The 22721-nt window shown below is 41.2% G+C and overlaps 1 protein-coding gene and 1 long non-coding RNA gene across 3 annotated transcripts in view; one reads left to right on the top strand and one right to left on the bottom strand.

Annotated features, from left to right (window-relative positions):
- The window catches only part of hmcn1 (hemicentin 1), a 489515-nt gene that overhangs the window by 214045 nt on the left and 252749 nt on the right, over positions 1-22721 (top strand). The window contains exons 19-21 of the mRNA XM_073063293.1: positions 4178-4322; positions 16784-16896; positions 21182-21341. Coding sequence (XP_072919394.1) covers positions 4178-4322; positions 16784-16896; positions 21182-21341 — 418 coding nt within the window. The remainder of the gene's footprint in view (positions 1-4177; positions 4323-16783; positions 16897-21181; positions 21342-22721) is intronic.
- On the bottom strand, positions 170-21833 carry LOC140737113 (uncharacterized). 2 transcript variants are annotated; one of them, XR_012101060.1, is made up of 3 exons: positions 21798-21833; positions 17533-17661; positions 170-559 (listed from the first exon to the last, which is right to left on the bottom strand). It is a non-coding gene; the product is annotated as an uncharacterized lncRNA (long non-coding RNA). The 2 variants fall into 2 exon arrangements; XR_012101061.1 differs by having other exon boundaries at positions 170-285.

The following is a 22721-nucleotide window of genomic DNA, read 5'->3' as shown; positions in this document are numbered from 1 at the left end:
ATGCTGCTTGTCTAAGTCAGATAGAACAGATCTTAGCATTCTTGGAAAGACTGTTTCCTAGGATCTCACATGTGAAAGTTTACCATATAATCTGCATCTTCAGTATATTTGCATTAATGAGTAGAATTGTTTCCAAAGTGCATTAGATATGAAACTGAAAAGAAACCTGAAGGTTTAGTGTTTTATTGAAATTGGCTTCATTTTTGAATGGGTTAATGATATCTCAGTCTGTTCCCACAAATCATTCATCTCCTGTTACTGTTGCTTCTTCAAGTTGCAAACAATCTGAAAGGGTAAAAAAAAACTAAATCAAATGATTGCTAATTTAGATCCTGAAGTGCACAGAATAACATGAGTAATGATCTAAAAGAATCTCTCCTCCTTTTCTTCCACTACATTTCTTCCTTCAACTGCAAAGCTGCCAAGGCCTGGCCTGTGAAGTTTCCACTGGTCAGGGGTCGGTGGCCAGGAGGTATGCGCTGCATCGGAGCGGGTGGCGGGAGTTCAGTGTGTTCTTGCCAGATATTCCATTTCCCAGACAGAACACACTGCCATGTTCCTAACGAGAATAATTAAAGGGTATGTGTTACTGTACAAAGGAACGATGAGCCAAGCACTGTTCTCAGAGCAGCCCTATAGAATAATTGGTAGCTGCATTAAACACAAAAGGGCTGTCTTTCCTTCATGCTTTTCCCTTCCCAACTACCTTCCCTCCACATGCACGTACACACACACTTAATAAACCTACATCCAGGCAACGTTACAAGCACAGGGAACTTAAACAGGTTGGTGTTGATCCAGTCACGAGGACCAAATTGGGAAAAAAGAACTGTACCAGTGAAAGTGATTGCCAGTCTCTGATCTATCCAGTGCCTGTCAGAAGCAGCACCCTCGTGTCTAAACCTCTTTGCTCAATATTAAAACAGGACCCTTGAGTTTCTGGCAATCTGAGGAACCAGCAGTTTTGTTTTGAATTTTTTTTTATTAGCATTCCTCCATTTAGATATTTGCCTAGAAGAAACCCAACCTCCATGGCAGGAAATCCCCATTCACTCTCGGATTAGCTTTATGACATTTACACGTGGCACAGAGCAGATACTCCAATTTCCTCTGTCAGTGGCCAAGAGCAAAACATATCCGAGGCTTTGAGCAATGGAAATCTTTCCCCTGCTTTTGAATACTTTTGCCAAGATAATAGACTAGATAGTAGTTACATTCTGATCCATAATCAAGGAAGTCTTTCCTTTCCTCCAGGCTTCAACAGAGAGCTAGTTTCAGATTGGATTATGATGCGACGATCACAGTAAAGATTAAAGGCTACTATTTGATATGCATCAGCTGTCCGGACAAATTATGGTATGAGTGCTATCTAGATCACTCAGTAACAGTTTTAGGAGCTCTTACTGTTTCATTCGGATGTGAAATAGACAGAATATCCTCTTTTTTTCTCTCAGCGTTGATGTTATGTAAAAATTGGGCTGAAACTACTTTTGCTGGTGGTTTTGTAAAGAACTGTTAACATGCAAGTCTTTTGAGATGTACGCGGCACCATGTTGTAGCGCAGATGTCTGAGACCAGCTGAAGGTGGGTGTCACTGCACAATGCACCCCACTCTGCCACTGAATTTCTACTCCAATCGGATTTGAGTCTAGGGCTAAGTCAGTTATGCTATTCCCTTACAATGTTGGGGATGTGAAAGGGTTAATGCCAAGTGTTTATTATCTATTTTACTTAATAATGCCACTTTCAACGAATTAATATCACTTAAATATGATTCTAAATAATTTATTACTGACTTTTTAAAAAATACCTTTAAGCTTATTTTAATTCTTCTAAACAGTTTTTAAATGTCTTAGAACATCAGTGACATTTAAAAACTATTCAATGGCTTTTCAGAAGTTCAAAGTAAATTTATTATCAAAGTACATACATGTCACCATATATAACCCTGAGATTTAATTTCTTGCGGCATCCTCAGTAATAGAATAATAACCATAACGGAATCAATGAAAGGCCATTTGTCTTTTGTTCAACCAGTGTGAAAAAGACAACAAACTGCAAATACAAATAGAAAGAAATAATAAATAAATAAGCAATAAATATTGAGAACATGAGATGAAGAGTCCTTGAAAGTAAGTGCATAGGTTGTGGGAACATTTCAATGATGGAGCAAGTGAAGTTAAGTGAAGTTATTCCCTTAGGTTGAAGAACCTGATGGTTGAGTGATAATAATTGTTGGTGAACCTGGTGGTGTGAGTCCTGAGACTCCTTGTACCACCTTTGTGATGGCATCAGTGAGAAGAGAGCATGTCACAGATGGCGGGAGTCCTTGATGATAGATGCTGCTTTCCGGCATGTCTATCAATGCTTCATGCAGATAAGCTCACCTGGGACTGACTGAGCCATATCCGCTACATGTTGTACAATTTTCTGTTCAAAGGCAGTGATGTTTCCATACCAGGTTGAGATGCAGCCAGTTGATATATTCTTGTGTTATAGAAGGATGCCTTTCTACTCATCCAAACAATGTTACTCAGAGTGAACTCCACGCAATTTCCCCACATAGTTAGCTGGAACCTCTTCCTGCCACAGAAGGTTCACAAGAATGATTCCAGGGGAGGGAGGGGGGGGAGGGTTAACATATGAGGCACATTTGATAGCTCTAGGTCTGTACTTCCTGGAGTTCAGAGTTATGATGGGAGATCTCATTGAAACCTATCAAATATTGAACAGCCTGAATAGATTGGATCTAAGGAGGGGGTTTTCTATAAAAGTGAGTCTACAACCAGATGGCAAAGCCTCAGACGAGAGGGACATCCATTTAGAACAGAGATGAGGAGGAATTTCTTTAGCCGGAGGGTAGTGAATCTGTGGAATTCATTACCACAGACAGCTGTGGAGGCTAAGTCACTGAGTATATTTAAAGCAGAGGTTGACAGGTTCTTGATTAGCCAGGGCATCAAAGGTTACGGAGAGAAGGAAGAAGAATGGGGTTGGGAGGGTTAATAAATCAGCCATGGTTGAATGGCAGAGCAGACTCGATGGGCTGAATAGCCTGATTCTGCTCCTATGTCTTGTAGTCTCATGGTCTCATTTGCCCACCTCTTTCATTCTATTCTCCTACCACCCATCTATACTATGGATAATTGACAGTAACCAATTAACCTATGAGCACTTCTTTGGGGGGGAAAGCTATTATGGCTGAGCCTGATCACACTCTGTGTTTCTGAGGCTGTAAAAGATTTCTACAGCTGCAGGAAGTTAGTGCAAGACACAGACTGGATCAGGCATAAACCAGCCTATATTATGGAAGTGGAAATTCTAATTAAGCAGTTCCAGTAGGAAATGGTTATTGCTGTATATTAATTACATTGATTAAAGAAGGTACAACATATACCATCATCTTCCCACTTTAAAAGAAACTGAATGAGTAGAAATATGCTGAAACCTACAAAGGGAAACTTGGGAATGGGAAATCAGCGCGATTAAATTCACAGATGGTGAACAGAATCCGAAGGAGAAAACAGGCCTGCTAATCGTATCCCTGAGACGCCGGTGTTCATCAGTGGTCCCTAAAGAGGAAACATGAAGTTTTAAAAGAATTATTTATTGTGGTACAGAATAGAGTCATGCTGAGTTGTGCCGCCCACCGTCCCCTGATTTAACCCTAGCCTAGTCATGGGACAATATACAATGACCACGTCTTTGGACTGTGGGAAGAAACTGGAGCACCTGGAGGAAACCCTCATGGTCTTGGGGATTATATACAAATTCCTTACAGGCAGTGTTGGGAATAGGAGTGGGTGAAGCTGAGCCAGATGTACATGGTGAGGTAAAGGGATAGGGAAAACATGGGAAAAAGCTGTCAATGAAATCCTTCCAAGTGTAAATTATTCCCAAAATTGTAAACTTGCTTATTTACTTCAACACATTCAAAATGCTGGAGGAACCCAGCAGGTCAGACAGTATCCATGGAAACGAACAAACAGTCGAAGTTTCAGGTCGCAAATCTTCCTTGGGACGCTTACTGACTTCTGTGCATCATCATCATTTTCTGGTGGCAATTCACTTCCCAACACAGAACTGCAACTCTGATATCTTACTGTGGAGAAGCATAAATCTGTGAGTGAATCAGTTGGTTCTATGTCAATGCCACAAATTTTCTGCCCTCCTCTAGGTGACGTCGGATGGTTACGTGACCATACGTAGGGATGGAAGCCTTCATATTGAAAGGATTCGCCTACGAGATGGTGGAAAATACACATGCCTTGCCAGTAACGTGGCTGGAACAAGCAACAGAACTACTACTGTGAATATATTTGGTGAGTGAGATTCAACTGCCTGTCCTAGGAGACCATGTGATTGGAGTAGAAGGAGCGCTGCAAGTTGATGAGTTGTGAAATATTTGAGATAACGTTGATCCCCATTTCAGCCTTTTTATTTGGAGCCATTGAAATTATGTTACATTTTTCCTTTGTTATTTAACAATTGTGAAAAAATATAATGGTAAATGATTTGTAAGTGATTTCCTCATAACATGTTAGCTTTACCAGATGTGTCACCATGGGCAACAACTAAACAGATTATTTACAAGAACATTTTATCTTGATAGGTTTCCTGTTCCCTTTCAATGAATGCCATTTCCTTTTTACTTTTCTGTCTAGTGGGACAATAAGAAAGATATGGCTGAATGCTTTTACTCCTGACTGTTAGCTTTATTCGCAGGAGTATTGGAAAAGGAGGAATTATTTCACCCTTCCGTCTCTCCACCTTCCTTACTACTCAGTAAATTCAAGGGCAACATGTATCTTGATTTACTAGCCTCAGCTCCATTCCCACGACATCACCAGTAATTCAAAAGTGGAAGGTTTTGTTCTCAGTTTTGAAGTTAGACCACAAGACACAGGAAAAGAATTAGGCCTTTTGGCCCATTGAGTCTGCTCTGCCATTCTATCATGGCTGATTTATTTTCCCTCTCGATCCCTTTCTTTTGCCTTCAACCCTTAACCTTTGACACCCTTACTAATCAAGAACCTGCCAACCCGTGTTGTAAATTTACCCTATGGCATGGCCTTCATAGGCATCTGTGGCAATGAATTCCAGAGAATCACCTGCCTCTAGCTAAAGAAATTCCTCCTCATCTTTGTTCTAAGCCTGTCATTGTATTCAGAGCCTCTGTTCTCTTGATCTAGACTTGTCCACATCCTCTGCACATCCGCTCTATCTTGGCCTTTTAAAATTACGTAGATTTCAAGAGATCCTGCCTCATTCTTCCAAACTCCAGTGATTACATGCCCAGAGCCATCATATTCTCCTCATATGTTAAACCTTTCATTCTCTCAATCATTCTTGTGAACCTTGTCTGGACCATCTCCAATTCCAGTACATCCTTTCTTAGATAAGGGGCTCAAAACTGCTCACAGTACTCCAAGTGCGGTCTGACCAGTGTCTTAACATTCTGTCCTTGTTTTTATATTCTAGTCCTCTCAAAGTGAATGCTAACATTGCATTTACTTTACTCACCACCAACTCAACCTGCAAGTTAACCTCTAGCAAATCCTGCATGAGGATTCCCAAGTCCCTTTACACATCTGATTTCTGAATTTTCTCCCCATTACACTTCCCTATACTATATTCCATCTACCTAGTCTTTGCTCCGCCCATCTTTATCATTTGCAAACTTGGCACAAAGCCATCAATTCTGTTATCCAGATCATTAACATATTGAGTAGGAAAAAGGGGGCCTTTTCTGGTTTGCTGCTGGTGACGAGTATTGTTCCACAAGTGTCAGTGTTGGGACCACTTCTTTTCATGGTATATGTTAATGATTTAGATCAAGGGTCACCAACCTTTTTGCACTGCGGACCGGTTTAATATTGACAATATTCCTGCGGATCAGCCGACGGGGCGGGGGAGGGGGGTGTTAATCACGACTGGAATATAGGTGATAAGTCAACTATGTGTGTGGCACGTGGCCAAGTGGATAAGCCGTTGGTCTAGTGATCTGAAGATCGCTAGTTTGAGTCTTTGCTGAGGCAGCGTGTTGTGTCCTTGAGCAAGGCACTTGACCACACATTGCTCTGTGACGACACCGGTGCCAAGCTGTATGGGTCCGAATGCCCTTCCCTTGGACAACATCGGTGGCATGGAGAGGGGAGACTTGCAGCATGGGCAACTGCAGGTCTTCCATACAACCTTGCCCAGGCCTCAGTCATCATCGAAAATCGATGGACAGCCGAATAAGTCAGTTATAAGTCGCTAATACACTCAATTTTGTTTCTAAAAGGGTTTATCTAACAAATTTAACATTAAACACACAGCACATATTCTCTTCGTATGAACGTATAAAATCATTGCAACACACCAATATCGCTGAATCAGTGGGAGCCCTGGGCTTGTTTCCCTGCAACAAGACGGTCCCATCGAGGAGTGATGGGAGACAGCGATACTCGAAGGGGGTTCCTTATATCCAGTCTATTCCGCAATTTAGTTTTTGTTGCATTCATTGCAGAAAGCCATGCTTTGCAGAGATATGATGTTGGAAATGGAAGCAACGTTTTCAGTGCTTTCCTCGCTACCTCAGGATATTCAGCCTTGACTTTGATCCAGAATGCCGGCAGGGATGTTATGTCAAACATACTTCTCAGCCCAACGTCATTTGCAAGCTCGAGGAGTTGATCTTCTTTCCGCACTGACATGGATGATTCACCAGGGACATTCACAAATGGGTCACGGACCCATTCCTTTGCACGTCTTGGGTCATTTGTGGTTGGGAAGTAACGCTCGAGTTCTGTCGACAGCGAAGACAGGTGATCACGCACCAGCTGTGAGAAGGACGGTGCAGCCTTAGTCTCTCCCAAAATCTCAGCTAATGTTGGGAACATGTCAAATATGCCCCTGTCCACTCGCAGTCCCCACAGTTCCAGTTTGGCTTTGAAAGCAGCCACTTTATCTGCTAACTTGAAGACAGTTGTCATTCTCTCGTGAAGTGACAAATTGAGTTCATTGAGCAGGTTGAAGATGTCACACAGATAAGTGAGTTTTGCTATCCACTCCTCGTCACTGAAGTGTGCTGCCAGAGGTGACTTTTTTCCCTGAAAGTAATCTCTGTAGTGGCTCTCTTAACTCAAAAACCCTGGACAGGGCCCTCCCCCTTGATCGCCACCTGACTTCAGTGTGTAAGAGAAGGCGTTTGTGCTCTGCATCCATTTCCTCACAAAGCTGCTCAAACAGATGTGAGTTAAGGGCTTTTGCTTTGATGTGACTGATACCTTCAACAACGTCACTCAATACACTGTTAAGATCAGGTGACATTTTTTGGCTGGCCAGCATTTCCCTGTGTAGACAGGCATTCAGGAGTAACCTCTTTGACTTGGGTAGTGAAACCAGACAGCTGTCTAGTCATAGCTGCAGCCCCGTTGGCATATTCCAACACAGAATGACCAGTCCAGTTTGCCTGACATGTAGTCATTCAAAGACTTGAATAGTTCTGCCCCAGTTGTGTTAGTTGGCAGCGGCAGTGCACACAACATATCCTCGTGCACATCGTCTTGAAATATATATCACACATAAACCCGCAGTATTGCCTTGTCGACATCGGTAGACTCGTCGACCTGGATAGCATACCATGTTGACTCGTTAAGCCGTTCCAACCGCTGTGCTTCGATGTCCTCCGCTATGTCATCGATTCTCCTTGAAACTGTGGTAGCTGAAAGAGAAACCTGTGCCATCTTGTTAGCTGCAGCTTCTCCCAACAATTCACGGCACATGTCCTTGGCAGCAGGCAGAATCAATTCTTCACCAACAGTGATAGGCCTCTTAGCCTTCGCAATACGGCTAGCCACTAACTATGACGCTCTCAGAGCAGCAGCATTTGTGGAGGTGGTGGCTCTGTCCTGTTTGCCCATGTTTCTTCTGCTCAAAAAACTCAATGTGTTTGTCTTTAAGTGCAGGGTGCTTGGACTCAAGGTGCCAAAGCAGTTTTGAGGGCTTCATTGCTTCATTAGACGGCTTCTTTGGAAGAGGTGGTAGGGGACATAAGAGGCCTAATGATGATGATAACGCAGAGACAGCTGAGGCTGAGACTTCAAAAAAAAAAGTTCCTTCAACAGAAAATACAACGAGTCGTACATAAAATATGGCTTTAATGCGACCGGTAACTCGCACGCTTCAAGCCCCCTGTGTGTGATTTGTGGAGACAAGCTGTCTGTTGAAGGAAGCTTTCTTTTTTTTTGCGGTCTCAGTCTCAGCTGTCTCTAGGTTATCATCATCGTTAGGCCTATTATGCCCCTACCACCTCTTCCAAAGAAACTCTCAGGCAACGTTAGTTTTTTACTCATTGAGTAGTTGTAGGTTAATGACTGACTGATGACCTTGCATGGGTAATGACCTTGCATGCGTTCAAGTTCAACATGAGCATGACAGGGAATAAGGAAAGGTGCAGCTGACTCATTGTTTCATATCACCAAATCATATCGTTATCTCGCGGGCTGATAGAACATGCTTTGCGGCTCGGTACCAGTCCGCAGCCCAGTGGTTGGAGACTGCTGATTTAAATGACCAAATTGATGGCTTTGTGGCCAGATTTGCAGATAATATGAAGATAGGTGTAGGGGCAGCTAGTGTTGAGGAAACAGGGAGTCTACAAAAACACTTAGACAGATTAGGAGATGGGCAAAGAAGTGGCAGTTGAAATATAATGTAGAGAAATGTAACGTCATGCACTTTGGTAGACAGAATAAAGGCATAGACTATTTTCTAAACAGGGAGAAAGTTCAAAAATCAGAGGTGCAAAGGGACTTGGGTGTCCTCATGTAGGATTCCCTAAAGGTTAACTTGCAGGTTGAGTTGGTTGAAAGGAAGCCAAATGTAATGTTAACATTCATTTTGAAAAGACTAGAATATAAAAGCGGAGTTGTAATGCTGATGCTTTATGAAGCATCAGTCAGACTGCACTTGGAGTATGTGAGCAGTCTTGGGCTCCTTATCTAAAAAAAGATAAGTTTGCATTGGAAAGGGTCTAAAGGAGGTTCACAAAAATGCTTCCAGGAATGAAAGGGTTAATGCATGAGGAGCGTTTGATGGCTCTAGGCCTGTATTCCCTGTAGTTTTGAAGAATGAGGGGAGATCACATTGAAACCTATTGAATATTGAAAGGCCTAGGTAGAGTGAATGCAGAGAGGACGTTTCCAAACTTGGGGTGTCTAGAACCAGAGGGCACTGTCTTGTAACAGAAGTATGTCCATTTGGAACAGTGATGAGGCTGAATTTCTTTAGCCAGAAGGTGGTGAATTTGTGGAATTCATTGCCATGGATGACTGTTGAGGCCAAGTCATTGTGTATATTAAAAGCAGAAGTTGATAGGTTCTTGATTAGTCAGGGTGTCAAAGGTTATGGGGAGAAAGCAGGAGAATGGGGTTGAGAGGGATAATAAGTTAGCCATGATAGAATGGCGGAGCAGATTCGATGAACTAAGTGGCCTAATTCTGCTCCTGTGTCTTATAGTTTTGTGGTTTATAATGTAAAACCCAACACCAACCCCTGCCACCAGCTGCCAACCAGAAAAGATCCCCTTTATTCATCTCTGACTGCATATGATTTCACCCATATCCTAAAGATGTGACTTGCCAGGTGAATTAGCCATTGTAAATTGACCACAGTGGATCCATAGATGGATATTTGAGAGGAAAATGGGTGTTTGATGGTTGGTATAGATTCATTGGGCAGAAGGACCTATTTCTCTTATTGATTCCTGGTGTTCTAATATTTTTTCCATTACACGTGTTAGGTTGACTGGGCAATAATTTCCTATTTTCTGTCTCTTCCCCCCCCCCCCCACCACCTCATTCTTGAATAATGATGTTGCATTTGCAATTTTCCAGTCTCCTTGGTCTTCTCTAGAAGCCATGGAGAATTCTGGAGTGACCCTGAGCTTTCAGTTGGCCATCACTCTAATTCTTCATCCCACCTATTTTCTCTGATCTATCTGTCTGTGGTGTCCAGCATGGCTGTAGTGAATCTCAATATAGCATAAAATATAGAACAGTATAGCACAAGAACAGGCCCTTCAGCCCACAGTGTTATTCAAACCAGATAAAAAAATTGAAAAGATCCCTAAAACTTACTTCTCCTACCTATGCTATGTCTATATCCCTCATCTTCCTCACAGTCATGTGCCTATCTAAACATCTCTTAAAAGCCTCTACCATCATATCAGGCAGCGCATTCCAGGCATCTACCACTCCCTGAGTAAAAAAAATTTAACCCTCTCATCTCCCTTGCACCTGCCCCTCTCACCTTCCACTGGTATCAGATATTTCTACCCTGGAGAAAAGATGCTCCCTATGCACTCTCTCTATGCCTATCATAATCTTATAAACCTCTAAAAAATCTCTCCTCCGCCTCCACTACTCCAAAGAAAACAGCCCCAGTTTATCCAGCCTCTCATGATAGCATGTGCCCTCTAAACCAGACAGTGTCCCAGTAAACCCCTTTTGCACCCTCTCCAAAACCTCAACATCCTTCCTATAGTGGGGTGACCAGAACTGTACGCAGTACTCCAGTTATGACCTAACTAGGGTTTTATAAAGTTGCAACATAACCTCCTGATTTTTGAACTCAATGCCTTGACTAATAAAATCAAGCATTCCATAAGCCGCCTTAACCACCTTATTGACTTGTGTAGCGACTTTCATGAAGCTATGAACTTGGATCCCAAGATCTCTCTGCTCAACAAGACTGTTAAGGTCTTGCATTTGTCTTGGTTGAACTCCACCTGCCATTTCTCAACCTATATCTGCAAGTGATCTATATCTCACTGTATTCTTTGCCAGTTTTCTGCATTATCCGCAACCCCACCAACCTTTATCATCTGCAAACTTACTAACCCACTACATTTTCAGCCAAGTCATTATATACATCACAAACAGCAGGAGTCCCAGCAAAGATCCCTGCAGAACATCACTAATTATAGACTGAAGTGCAAAAGAACTGTCAGTTTATTTAAAGCGGAATGGGTTAAGGAAGTAGTAGAAACTTCTACACTGAAAGCTCACAAAGTCAAGACGCGCAGCTATGAGAAATATTGATGTACAATACAGAAACTGGTGTTACCTGTGTGTCTTGGCACAATGCAGAAGTTGCTGGAGAGAACGATCAAACCCAGAGGAGATCAAAGTTCTTATTGACAGTTATTTTATTTCTTTTAAATAATGATCAACACACTAGACTTGGCAGTTTGTTATCCTTAGAATAGCTTCAGGTTTACTTCCACTTAAAAATTTAGTGTGCACATAATGTTGTCGCAGGGCAAAAAATTGCACAACCAAGATTTTTGTGCACACTGGTCATTACAGGTTAAAGGGAACATTGCTGCAAGACCCCATGCATCCTAACCTTCTGGATTAGCCTCCCATGAGGGGTTTTGTCAAACACCTCACTAAAATCCATGTAGGCAACCTCCACTGCTCTACCTTCATCAATCTCTCTCATCACCTTGTCAAAAAGCTCAGTCAAGTTGGTAAGACACGACCTGCCCCACACTAAGTTATGCTGGCTCTCCCTCACTAGGCCATGGGTTTCCAAATGCTGATATCTTTGACAAGCAACCTGCCATTTCCTGTTGGGACAAGTTGAAAACTTCCAACACTGAATTCAATAATTTCAGGTTACTCACTTCCTTTATTTGTATCTGATAGATAGTTACATTGCTAGATAGGTAGTTAATAGATAGTGAGAGAGGTAGCTACATACACGTACGCATACGTAGTTGGATTGAAGTAGAGATAGATGTCCTACTGTACGCTATCCATCTGCAATATTAATTCAGTTTTCCCTCTCTGAAGTGTTTTCTCTTCTACTGAGTTTGTTTTCTTTTCATCTCATGGGTTTGCCTTGAATTGTTTTCTAGAGAGACTATTATGAATTCCTCCACCTATAGCCCCCTCAGACTCCATGTGTTTAATATCTATTTTGAAGATCAATCCAAAATGATAATTTAAAATCACAGCTATTTCTCTATTTCTACTTAATAATTCCTCAGTTTCCAATGTTGAATTTACCTACTATCTTCTTTCCTTATAAACCTGTCAAAAGTCTTACTGTGTGCTTTTATGTTATTCCTGCACTCTTTCCGTATTGAAACACTGAACATTGTCCGTTGAATGTTATGATGATTTTGACAGATAAAAATCAGCTACTCTTATGTTAATAACTGAAGTAGGTCCACACTAAATTCTCAACAGGAAACTGCAGTGCAGCTTGTGTCCTCTCCAGTTAATGACTTTCCCAGACTGAATGATAAGCTTGTAGTGCAGAGTTAATCTGGGAGAAAGATAAATCTGTGTGCTAGTTCTTCTGTTTTCAGAAAAAAACTAGCATTTGTTTTATAGGCATAGCACAAAAATGAACATAAAATGTTCTAAATAAAAAGTTGTCAGCTCAGAAACAACATTTAGCTTTTAAAGCCAACTTCATCAGTACTCAAAATTAACTTAGTTTAGTCCACCCCTACAAACACACACACACACGCACACAAAACTTTTCTGGTAAAACTTAATGTTTTGTTGTTTGGAACATTTAAGTCTGAAGAGTCTGGATGTATTGGTCATGACCTTTCAAAAATCACTTGATTTTGGCATGGTCCTAGAGGGCTGGAAGATTGCAAATGTCACTCCACTCTTTAAGAAGGGAAGAAGGCAAAAGAAAGGAAATACAAAGTACACTGCAGATGCTGTGGTCAAATAAGACATACAAAAAAGCTGGATGAACACAGCAGGTCGGGCAGCAACCGTTGGAAGAAGCAGTCAACGTTTCGGGTCGAGACCCTTCGCCAGGATGCTGCCCAACCTGCTGTGTTCATCCAGCTTTTTTGTACGTCTGAAAAGAAAGGAAATTATAGGCCAGTTAGCCCAACCTCAATGGCTGGGAAAGTTTTGGAGTCTATTATTAAGGATGAAGTTTCCGGGCACTTGGAGACTAATGATAAAATAAGTCAAAGTCAGCATAGTTTCTGTAAAAGGAATTCTTGCCTGGCAAATTTGTTGGAGTTCTTCGAGGAAGTAACAAACAGGGTGGACAATGGAGAGCCAGTGGATGTCATTTACTTGGATTTCAGAAGGTATTTGATAAGGTGCCACATGAGGCTGCTTAACAAGATAAATTCCTATGGCATTACAGGAAGGATACTGGCATGGATAGCGGAATGGCGGACAGGCAGGAGGCAGTGAGTAGGAATAAAGGGGGCTTTTTCTAGTTGGCTGTCAGTAACTAGTAGTGTTCCTCAGGATCTGTATTGGGACCGTTACTTTTCACATTCCTTGTCAATGATTTAGATAATGGAATTGATGGCTTTGTGCCATAGTTTGCAGATAATACGAAGATAGGTGGAGGGGTAGGTAGTGCTGAGGAGGCAATGTGATTGCAGCAGTACTTAGGCAAATTGGAAGAATGGGCAAAAAAATGGCAGATGGAATAAGTATTGGGAAATGTATGATAATGCATTTTGGTAAAAGGAACAATGGTGCAGACGATTATCTAAATGGGGAGAAGGTTCAAACATCAGAGATGCAAAACTCCTAGAGGGTTAAATTACAGGTTGAGTCTGTGGTAAAGAAGCCAAATGCAATGTTGGCATTTATTTAATAGGGAATAGAATATAAAAACAAGGGGATAATACTGAGCCTTTATAAAGCACAGGTCAGGCCGTGTTTAGAGTATTGTCAACAGTTTTGGGCCCCATATCTCAGATAGGACGTGTTGTCATTGGAGAATGTTCAGAGAAAGTTCACAAGGATGATTCTGGGAATGAAGGGCTTAACGTAAGAGGAGCATTTGGCAGCTTTGGGCCTGTACTCACTAGAATTTAGAAGGATATGGGGGGGATCTCAATGAAGCCTACCAAATGTTGAAAGGACTACATAGGGTGGATATGAAGAGGATGTTTCCTATGGGGGGGGGGGAGACATCCAGAACTAGAGGGCACAGCCTCAAAATTGAGGAGCAACCCTTCAGAACAGAGGTAAAGAGGAATTTTTTTTAGCCAGAGAGTAGTAAGTGGAATGCTCTGTGACAGATTGCAGTGGAAGCCAAGTCCGTGGGTATATTTAAGGTGGAAGTTGATTGTTTCCTGATTGGTCAGGGTATCAAAGGATATGGTGAGAAGGCAGGTATATGGGATTGAGTGGGATTTGGGATCAGCCATTATAGAATGGTGGAGCAGACTCAATGGGCTGAATGGCCTAATTCTGCTTCTGTCTTATGGTCTTAAGTCTCTCTTCAAACTTTGTATAACCATATGTACTTGGAATGAACACAACATGGAATGAGCAGTAAAAAAAATTCTCCCTTTTGTGCACTATCAGTAATGATTTGGACCAGAGGTGTCGAACTCAATTGCACATGGGGCCAAAACTCAAAGCACACTTTAGGTCGCGGGCCGAACAGGATAAACATTTATTGAACACACTAAAACTAAACATTTTTTGAACATAAATATGAATAAAAACAGACAGGAATATTATTCCAGAAAAAATAAACTAAAACTTTAAATAACTTAAATATTTTACTCTCCATAAAAATATCTCCTGTCAGTATTATACAAGTTAGAAATATGAGCATGCTGCAAAAAATCCCTGAAAATATAAATAAAATTAGTGCTTTTCAGCAAAAGTTAAAACAACAACAAATCAAAACACTCAGTTTTCTTTGCTCTTATGCCGTTTTGTCAGAGCTGGATGCTTGGCATCTTTTCTTGGCAATAAATTCGTTTAGGTTTGGTGTAAGGTTCTGTGTTGTGGAGATTCTCAGGATGGACTCCGTCAGGATGGACGGAGTTCATCAGTGAGACGACTCCTGTGTGATGTTTTGTTAATCTTCATCACTGAGAAAAGCTTCTCACACAGATATGTGCTACCAAACATGCACAAGGTTCGAGCCGCATGTAGACGGAGCTGAGGCATTGCTTCAGGAATGGAGCGAATAAACTGTACGGGCCCTGTAGTGTCGTACTTTGCCTTTAGTGTCCCATTACACTGCAGCTTTGACTTCAGAATAGCGTTGTATACAGCAACAGACGCTTGACGCGGGAATGTTCCCGGGTAGCCTATCGGCAGCTGTTGCGCTGCATTATGGGATATGTAGTTTGTGTGTTATCAGCGCTTCATTTCGCCGGGCCATTAATAATTAAAATAATAGATCTATCTAAAATGATCTCGCGGGCCGGATATAATTGTACGCCGGGCCGGATATGGCCCGCGGGCCTTGTGTTTGACACCTATGATTTGGACTAATTTCACCAACACTTTAAAAATTCCCTCATTTCCTTTTTAAACCTGTGAAGGGCAGCTTAGTCTGGAAAATATTTCTTGCCCCCATACACTGGCACGGGTTCCAAAATGCAACTGATAACATCTCATTGAAAGGCTATTTCCAGTTCACCTCCATCATTCACGCCATTTGTATAATTATAGAAATCAAATTAGGAAAAAAAGCAAATGAGAAAATAGCAGGAGTAGACCACCTTATCTACAAAATGCCCAAAATAGGACTAAACCTGAAAAGCTGTTAACTAAGTGTCATGCACAAAACAAACCACTTCAGGGTTTTCCATCACTTCTGTCATACTTCAGGTGTCATACTTAAAAATGTTGCAAGTTCAAAGAAAATAAATGACTTAATGCTGAGTTTGTGTCAAGTATATACTTGAAATTAATGAATGAAGTCCAGTAAAAATTTTAAACTTTGTAAGTTTCAAAAAGTAGCATAAACACTTTAGCAGCAGAATATTATGTTGCTCAAATGTGATAAAATGTTTCATTTATAATTTGATAGGGGCCTAGAAATTGGACTGCCTTGCACCCCATTTACAAGCATAAAGCATATGGCTGTGACAGCCACCATTCATTCCTCAAAGCATTAATTACCAGTCATATTGGTTCAGATCCAATGCATATGCTTAAAAATTTGTTGTTACCCCATCGTACAAGGATATAATTCACACTTCAAGCCACTTTTCAAACTTGGACTGTAGTTAGTTTCTTTAGGTCCTCAAGAGTCAAACCGCTTGCAGCTGCCATCAGATAGATGTGCTTTATGTTGTCTAGGTCCTGGGGAACAGTGTTAGGACAGCACATCATGTTAGCACATTGTTAGCCACTTGTGAAAAAGAGATGAAAACAGTGAGGTTGAGGAACCTGCCCTGTGTCCTGCAGTGGTGTCTAGGGTCTCCAGTAATGATGTCTAATCTTTCTTGTATTATTTTGACTTAAAGCTTTGAAACTTCTTTGCCATTATGCCTCTCTTTTCTCCTTTAAAATGATCCTTAAAACTTATCTCTTGGACCAGGTTTCTAGTCGCTGTCCTAGTATCTTCTCAAGTAGCTCTAAAAATTGTTCAAGATGTATTCTAAAACTTCCAAAAAACATGAAAATAAATTAATTATTGAATGCCAAATGTAAGTTTTTTTAAATAGCAAGTGAGATGCAAAACTTAAGCAGAAAATTTGAACTTACTACCTTGGTGATGGTGATAGAGTTGTTAAATTATTGGTGAAGGAGCCTGAAGCCTGGAATGAGTGATGTCTTTAAGGGGAGGGGCAGTCCAGTGTACTAACATCTAACCCCCAGCATATTTCTGAACTGATTATTCAATTTTTAGAGTCGGAAATAGAAGACCTGTTGAATATAGAAGGACGGACAGGCGCCAGTTCCTAGTGGACCATCGTCCATTTAGATCTGCATCCTGTCCTATATATCTGGTCATTAATGGTTTGCTTCATCTTTTTCAGTTGTTCCCACCATCCAACATGGACCTCAGATATTCAGTACCATTGAGGGAGTCCCAGTTCGGCTACCCTGCAAAGCACATGGTGTTCCCAAGCCTTCCATTAGCTGGTCAAAGGTATGTGCCCTAATTTGCAAGCAGGCTGCCAAAATCTCCTGCCTTTAGAATTGCCAGGAAACTCATTCTGAAATATTTGCCTCAAATGATTTGTTCTGAAATTGATTAGTGTTCCAATTTCATAAGTATGTATTTCTGTTCTGCTAATAATATAATCACGTACTACTAAATTCAAGCTGAAATATCGTCATGTACATGTTTCACAATTTTAATTATAATGGAATAGAGTAGATTCTCATTGAAATATCTTTGGGGAATTCACATATTATGTAGCATTTCTGCTGTACATGTACTACAGCCCCTTTTGAAATATTCCCAAGACATTTATTTGAAACATGAATTAGCTGATATCTGATGTCTGGGAACTACAATAGAGTTGCCTGTGTTCCTTTGTTACTGCAAAAGGCTCTCAATGTATGAAACAGGATTTATTTCCAGCATTGGTAAATTGAAGTCACATTTGAACTGCATCAGTCACATAAAAGTTGAGCTGTCCAATGTAGTGTTGGCATGCATCAATGTAACATTGCATTGGAACAGTGCGTTATTCATTAGACCACTTCTATGTCATAAAGCTCAAAACTTTATCTGATTGATAATGATCCTGACAGCACATGATTTCTACAGATAACTCACCTTGTTGAGATTTGGATTTGAATATTTAGCTTTAAGAACAGTGATGTCCAGGAGCAGCATATTTCTGTTTGAATGAAGGGAAAACCTGGCAATATCAGGGACTCTTGGCCAATCAGAGATGTCACAAATCTGGTCAAGAAAAAGAAAGAAGCCCGCATTGGGTTTAAGAGGTCAAGGGTGAATGAATCTCTAGATAAATATTTTAAAAAGTTATCCTAAGAGGAAAATCAGCAGATCAAAAAGAGGGTATGAGATGGATCAGGCAGGTAAGATTAAGGAAAATCTGGAGGTCTTCTGGATATATTAAGCATAAAAAGGTGGCTATGGAGAGAGTAGGTCCCCTTGGAGATCAGCATGACTACCTACGTCTCAGGGCACAGAAGATAAGATTTTCAGTGTAAACTGTATCTACTGAGTGTCTACTGAGGAGAAAGTCATGGTTGCTCAAGCAATGAGGGGAAAAAAGCGATGTTTTAGAGGAAATTCATATTGCCAAAGTGGAGATATTTGCAGCCTTATAATGCCTTAAGTGGATAAATCCCCAGGGCCTCACTATGCATCCTTGGACTTCATGGGAGATGGGAGAAAAAATTGCAGAGGACTATCCAGAGACTAGGGACATCAGCATGACTTCTAAGGGACAGGTGACAACCCTGATTGAATTATTTGAGGAAATGATAAAACAAATTGACAAAGGCAGAGCAATGGATGTGGTGGATGTAGATTTTAATAAGCTTTTTGGTAAGGTTCCCTATGGTAGCCTCATTCAGAAAGTCTACCATGAGTATGGTATCCGGAGACACTTAGCTGCTTGCCTCAAGGTGGAATTAGATGACACAAGGGACGTAATTTTAAGGTGATTGCAGGAAAATATAGTGGGGAAGTCACGAGTTAAGTTTCTTACACAGAGAATGGTAGGTGCATTATACAAGCTACCAGGGGTGGTGGTAGAGGCATGATTGGTTTAACTTTAAGAAATGCATGGCTTACACTTAGCTGTATTATAATCCCTTGGCCTTTCTTTGTCCACTTCCCTAACTGATCAAGGTCCCCCCCGTAACTTGTGATAACCTCCTTCCCTTGCAGGACATTTAAAGAGTCTCTTAGATAGCGACGTGGATGAAAGTAAAAAGCAGGGCTACGTGGGAGGGAAGGGTTAGGATGATCTAAGGTTGAAAAATCAGCACAACATTGTGGGCTGAAGGGCCTGTGCTGTGCTGTATTGTTCTTTGCAGAGGTAATGTTCCCTAAGATTGGAAGATGGCTAATGTTCCATTGTTTAAGAAGGGTAGCAAGGGCAAGAAAAGAAACACAAGGCTGGTCACCTTGACATCAGTAGTGGGGAAGTGACTGGAGGATTTCCCAGCACTGGATAGACGGAGACTGATCAGGATTCAGCATAGCTTTGTGAGTTTTTTTGAAGAGGTAAACAAAAGGATAGACGAGGGTTAGGGCAGTGGATGTTGTCTATTTGAACTTCAGCAAGGTATTTGACAAGGTACCTCATGGTAGGCTGGTCTGAAAGTTTAGGTCCCACAGAATCCAGGTTAGGTGGATTGAAAATTGGCTCATTGGTAGAAAGCAGAGGTTTGCAGTTGAAGGTTCTTTCTCTGAATGGAGACCAGTGATTAGTGGTGTGCCACAGGAGTCTGTGTAGGTAACCCTGTCATTCGTTATTTATATAAATGACTTGGATGCAAGTACACAAAGTTGGATCACTAAGTTTGCAGATGTCACAAAATCAGAAGGTGTTGTTGAAAGTGATGAAGGTTATCGTAGATTACAGGGAGATCTTGATCAGTTAGGGATGTGGACGAGGAATGGCAAATAGATTTCAATACAGATAAGTGTGAGGTGATGCAATTATGGAAAGCTAAACCAATGTAGGACTTGTTCTATGAATAGTATGGCACTAGGGAGTTTATGGACTAGAGGAATCCAAGAGTACAAGTGCATAATCTATTGAAATCACAGGTAGGAAAGGTAATGAAGGAGGCTTTTATCATGCTGGCCTTCATCAAGACACAGAGTATAGGAGCTGGGCAATTATATTGCAGTTGGTAAGGCCATACTTGGAATACTATGTACAGTTTTGATCACCCTGAGCCAGAGGGAGACGATGATCAGGCTGGGACTTTATTCCTTCGAATATAGGAGAATGAGGAGCAACCTTATAGAAATGTTTACAATTATGAGATGAGAGGCATATGTAGTGAGGATTATAGCAGTCTTTTCCCCAGGGTTTGAATTCCCAAACTAGCCACATAGATTTAAAAGGGACCTGAGGGGTAATATTTTAAAGCGAAGGGTGGTGAATGTGTGGAACAAGCTGCCAGAAGAGGCAGGTAGAATAGTGTCATTGAAGATGCACGTAGATGGGTACATGGAGGGTCAGGGCTTGGAGGGGGATGAGCTGATTAGGAGTAACTGAGTGGGCACCGTAGGCAGCATGGATTCTTTGGGACAAAGGGCCTGTATCCATGTTGCATTGTTCTATGTCTCCAGGGAATTAAAACTCATTAAATGTGATCAGTAACTAGATGCAAAACTGTAAAGAGTTGAACAATGATTGTTCGCAACTGTGAAATAATCAGATTTCCAAAATTTGGCAATGGGTATGTTGACCTTAGGCGAAGGATGTTACGTTAAAGCTCACCTTGATTGGTGAAATGCACTGTAAGAAAGTGTCACGCCTGAGTGGTCTGGAGACCATCACTTTGAGGCTTTCACACATAACCACACACTGTGCAAGCTTCTAGAAGTTTCTACCGCCCAGGAAATCAAGTGCCAGAGTAGGTCTTGTTAATTACAAAAATGAAGAGGATTCATGAAAGAAACAAGTCAACTACAGCTTCAGCATTTATAATGGTTGTCATTTAGGTTGGAATATTATGATATTGTGCAGGTACAGTACATTGTCCCCAAAGCAAGTATATATAATGATTGTGCTCTTTCATAACTCAGTGTTCACAATATTGGAGTAGTTTTCAATTTCAAAGCAAATAATAAATTGCAGGAAAGGAGATTACAAAGAAGATGGAAGAAATGACAAATCTTTTGGCTTTTTGGACAGAATATTGACATGTTCAGGTTTTGTAGTACATGATTCCTTCCAGCATTGCCCTTACCCCACCCCCCGGCCAGGGCTGTCTATCTCAGAGAGGCGGATTAGCAAGTAAAAGGCCAGTTCATCTCCAGTAAAACTTTGATAACTGATGAGGTCTCACCCATAGTCAGTGAAAATGCCTATGCAGCTAAAGAGTGAACAAAATGTACTAGATACAGATCTCTTTAAGTATGACAAAATATACAATGAATTTTATGAGTTTTGATAATCCTTAAGTTTCAGAATTATCTTAGGTATCTCTATTCTGAATTTGTGCGTTGCTTTATACCAACTTGGTTCAAGCCTCTAGCAATAATTTGTGAATGTGATAACAAAAATACTTAAGAAATTGTAGAAATTTTGATAAATATTTTGCAAAGTGATGTGAAATCATTGTTTAATACCGGTCCTTTGACAATCGCACTGCAGAGTTGACCGTGATGCGTGTGATGTCAAATGATATCCTGCGTTGCCCATATTCATTAAAGTCCATAAAAGCAAAAGGATTCATTTTGTGCAAATAATTTGTACCTTCCCTTACAGAATGATGAACTCATTATCCAGCGTTTGGGGAATTTCAGTGTGGAATCAGATGGCAGTTTATTAATATTTTCTCCAAGTGGTGCAGAGACTGGGGAATTTGTGTGTACAGCCACAAATGCTGCAGGCTACACCACACGCAAAGTTCAGCTGACTGTTTATGGTATGAGTACATTTTTAATCTTTTCATACAGTAAAAAGTATTGGAAATTGCAGGCCCTAGCTTGTAGAATGTGTTAACTGTTGATGGTAGGGGAGCAGTTTTATACTGACCCAGTGCTGTGATGGAAATGAGACAGATTCTTTGGGTCTCAAAGGCAAGGGCTCTGGACACACAGTTTTAATAATAAGGAGTTTATTTACAAGGGGAGAAAAGCCTGGGAACAACACAAGCGGCTACAATATTCGCACAAACGCGCTTGGAATAGCCGAGCGTGGGAAAAGTCAGATCGGCAGTACAATACACGGGAAAACGGTGTGGGGACAGAGTACAGGTACACATACAAGCAAGGGAGAAGTAACTGCGATACCTGCCACCCCTTGACTATGGACAGGCACGGCTGTCTGCCACAGGGACAACAACAAACACTCCCACAACCCTATTCAATGCACAGCTCACCACGTGTCTCCAGCGCTGTTCTGCAGTCTTCAGCCTGGAGTAAAGCAGGGTGGTCCCTCGAGGATGACAAAAGAGAGCAAGCCAAGCACATGTAGCACCCTTTATAGGTCAAGGGGCTGGAGGGTCCAGCCCAGGTGATTCACTGGGGGCCAATGGCTTGGTGCTAGACGGGTTCATCCAGTTAGGGTGGCCAATGGTTAAGTGTGCATTGATTAGTTGGGAGGGGCGAAATGTTGACTGGCATGTGGTGTGACCTCCGACCAGGCGAAGGTAGTGCTGTCACATGACAGGCACAGCTCTCTGGATACACCCAGTAATCATATTTTTACTTTTCCAATAATGTTTAATCTCCTCCCCTGATTTTATAGAATATGACAATTTCCGTTTGTTACATTTAACAAATGAGACTATATACAGTGCCTTTAAAAATTGTTCATCCCCTAGCTTTCTTGTTTTATTGTTTTACAACATTGAGTCACTGTGGATTTAATTTGGCATTTTTGTCACTGATCAACAGATAAAGACTCTTTTGTGTCAAAGTGAAAACAAATTTCTACAAATTGTGTTTATTACAATTATTAAACAAAAAATAATTGACTGCATAATTACTCACCCCCTTCAAGTCAGTATTTAGTAGATGCACCTTTGGCAGCCTTGAGTCTGTGTGGATAGGTCTCTATCAATTTTGCATGTTTGGACACTGCAATTTTTCTCTATTCTTCTTTACAAAACTGCACAGGCTCTTTCAGCATAGGGTCGTGAGTGAACAACTCTTTTCACGTCCTGCCACAAATTCTCAATTGGATTGAGGTCTGGACTCTGACTTGGCCACTCCAGGACATTAACTTTGTTGTTTTAAAGCCATTTCTGTGTAGCTGTGCCTTTATGCTTGGAGTCATTGTCTTGCTGGAAAACATATCTTTT

This window comes from Hemitrygon akajei, chromosome 12 (assembly GCF_048418815.1).
Source record: "Hemitrygon akajei chromosome 12, sHemAka1.3, whole genome shotgun sequence".
NCBI lineage: Eukaryota > Metazoa > Chordata > Chondrichthyes > Myliobatiformes > Dasyatidae > Hemitrygon > Hemitrygon akajei.
Note: the sequence above shows the minus strand (reverse complement) of the source record. Positions and strands in the feature narration are given on the sequence as shown.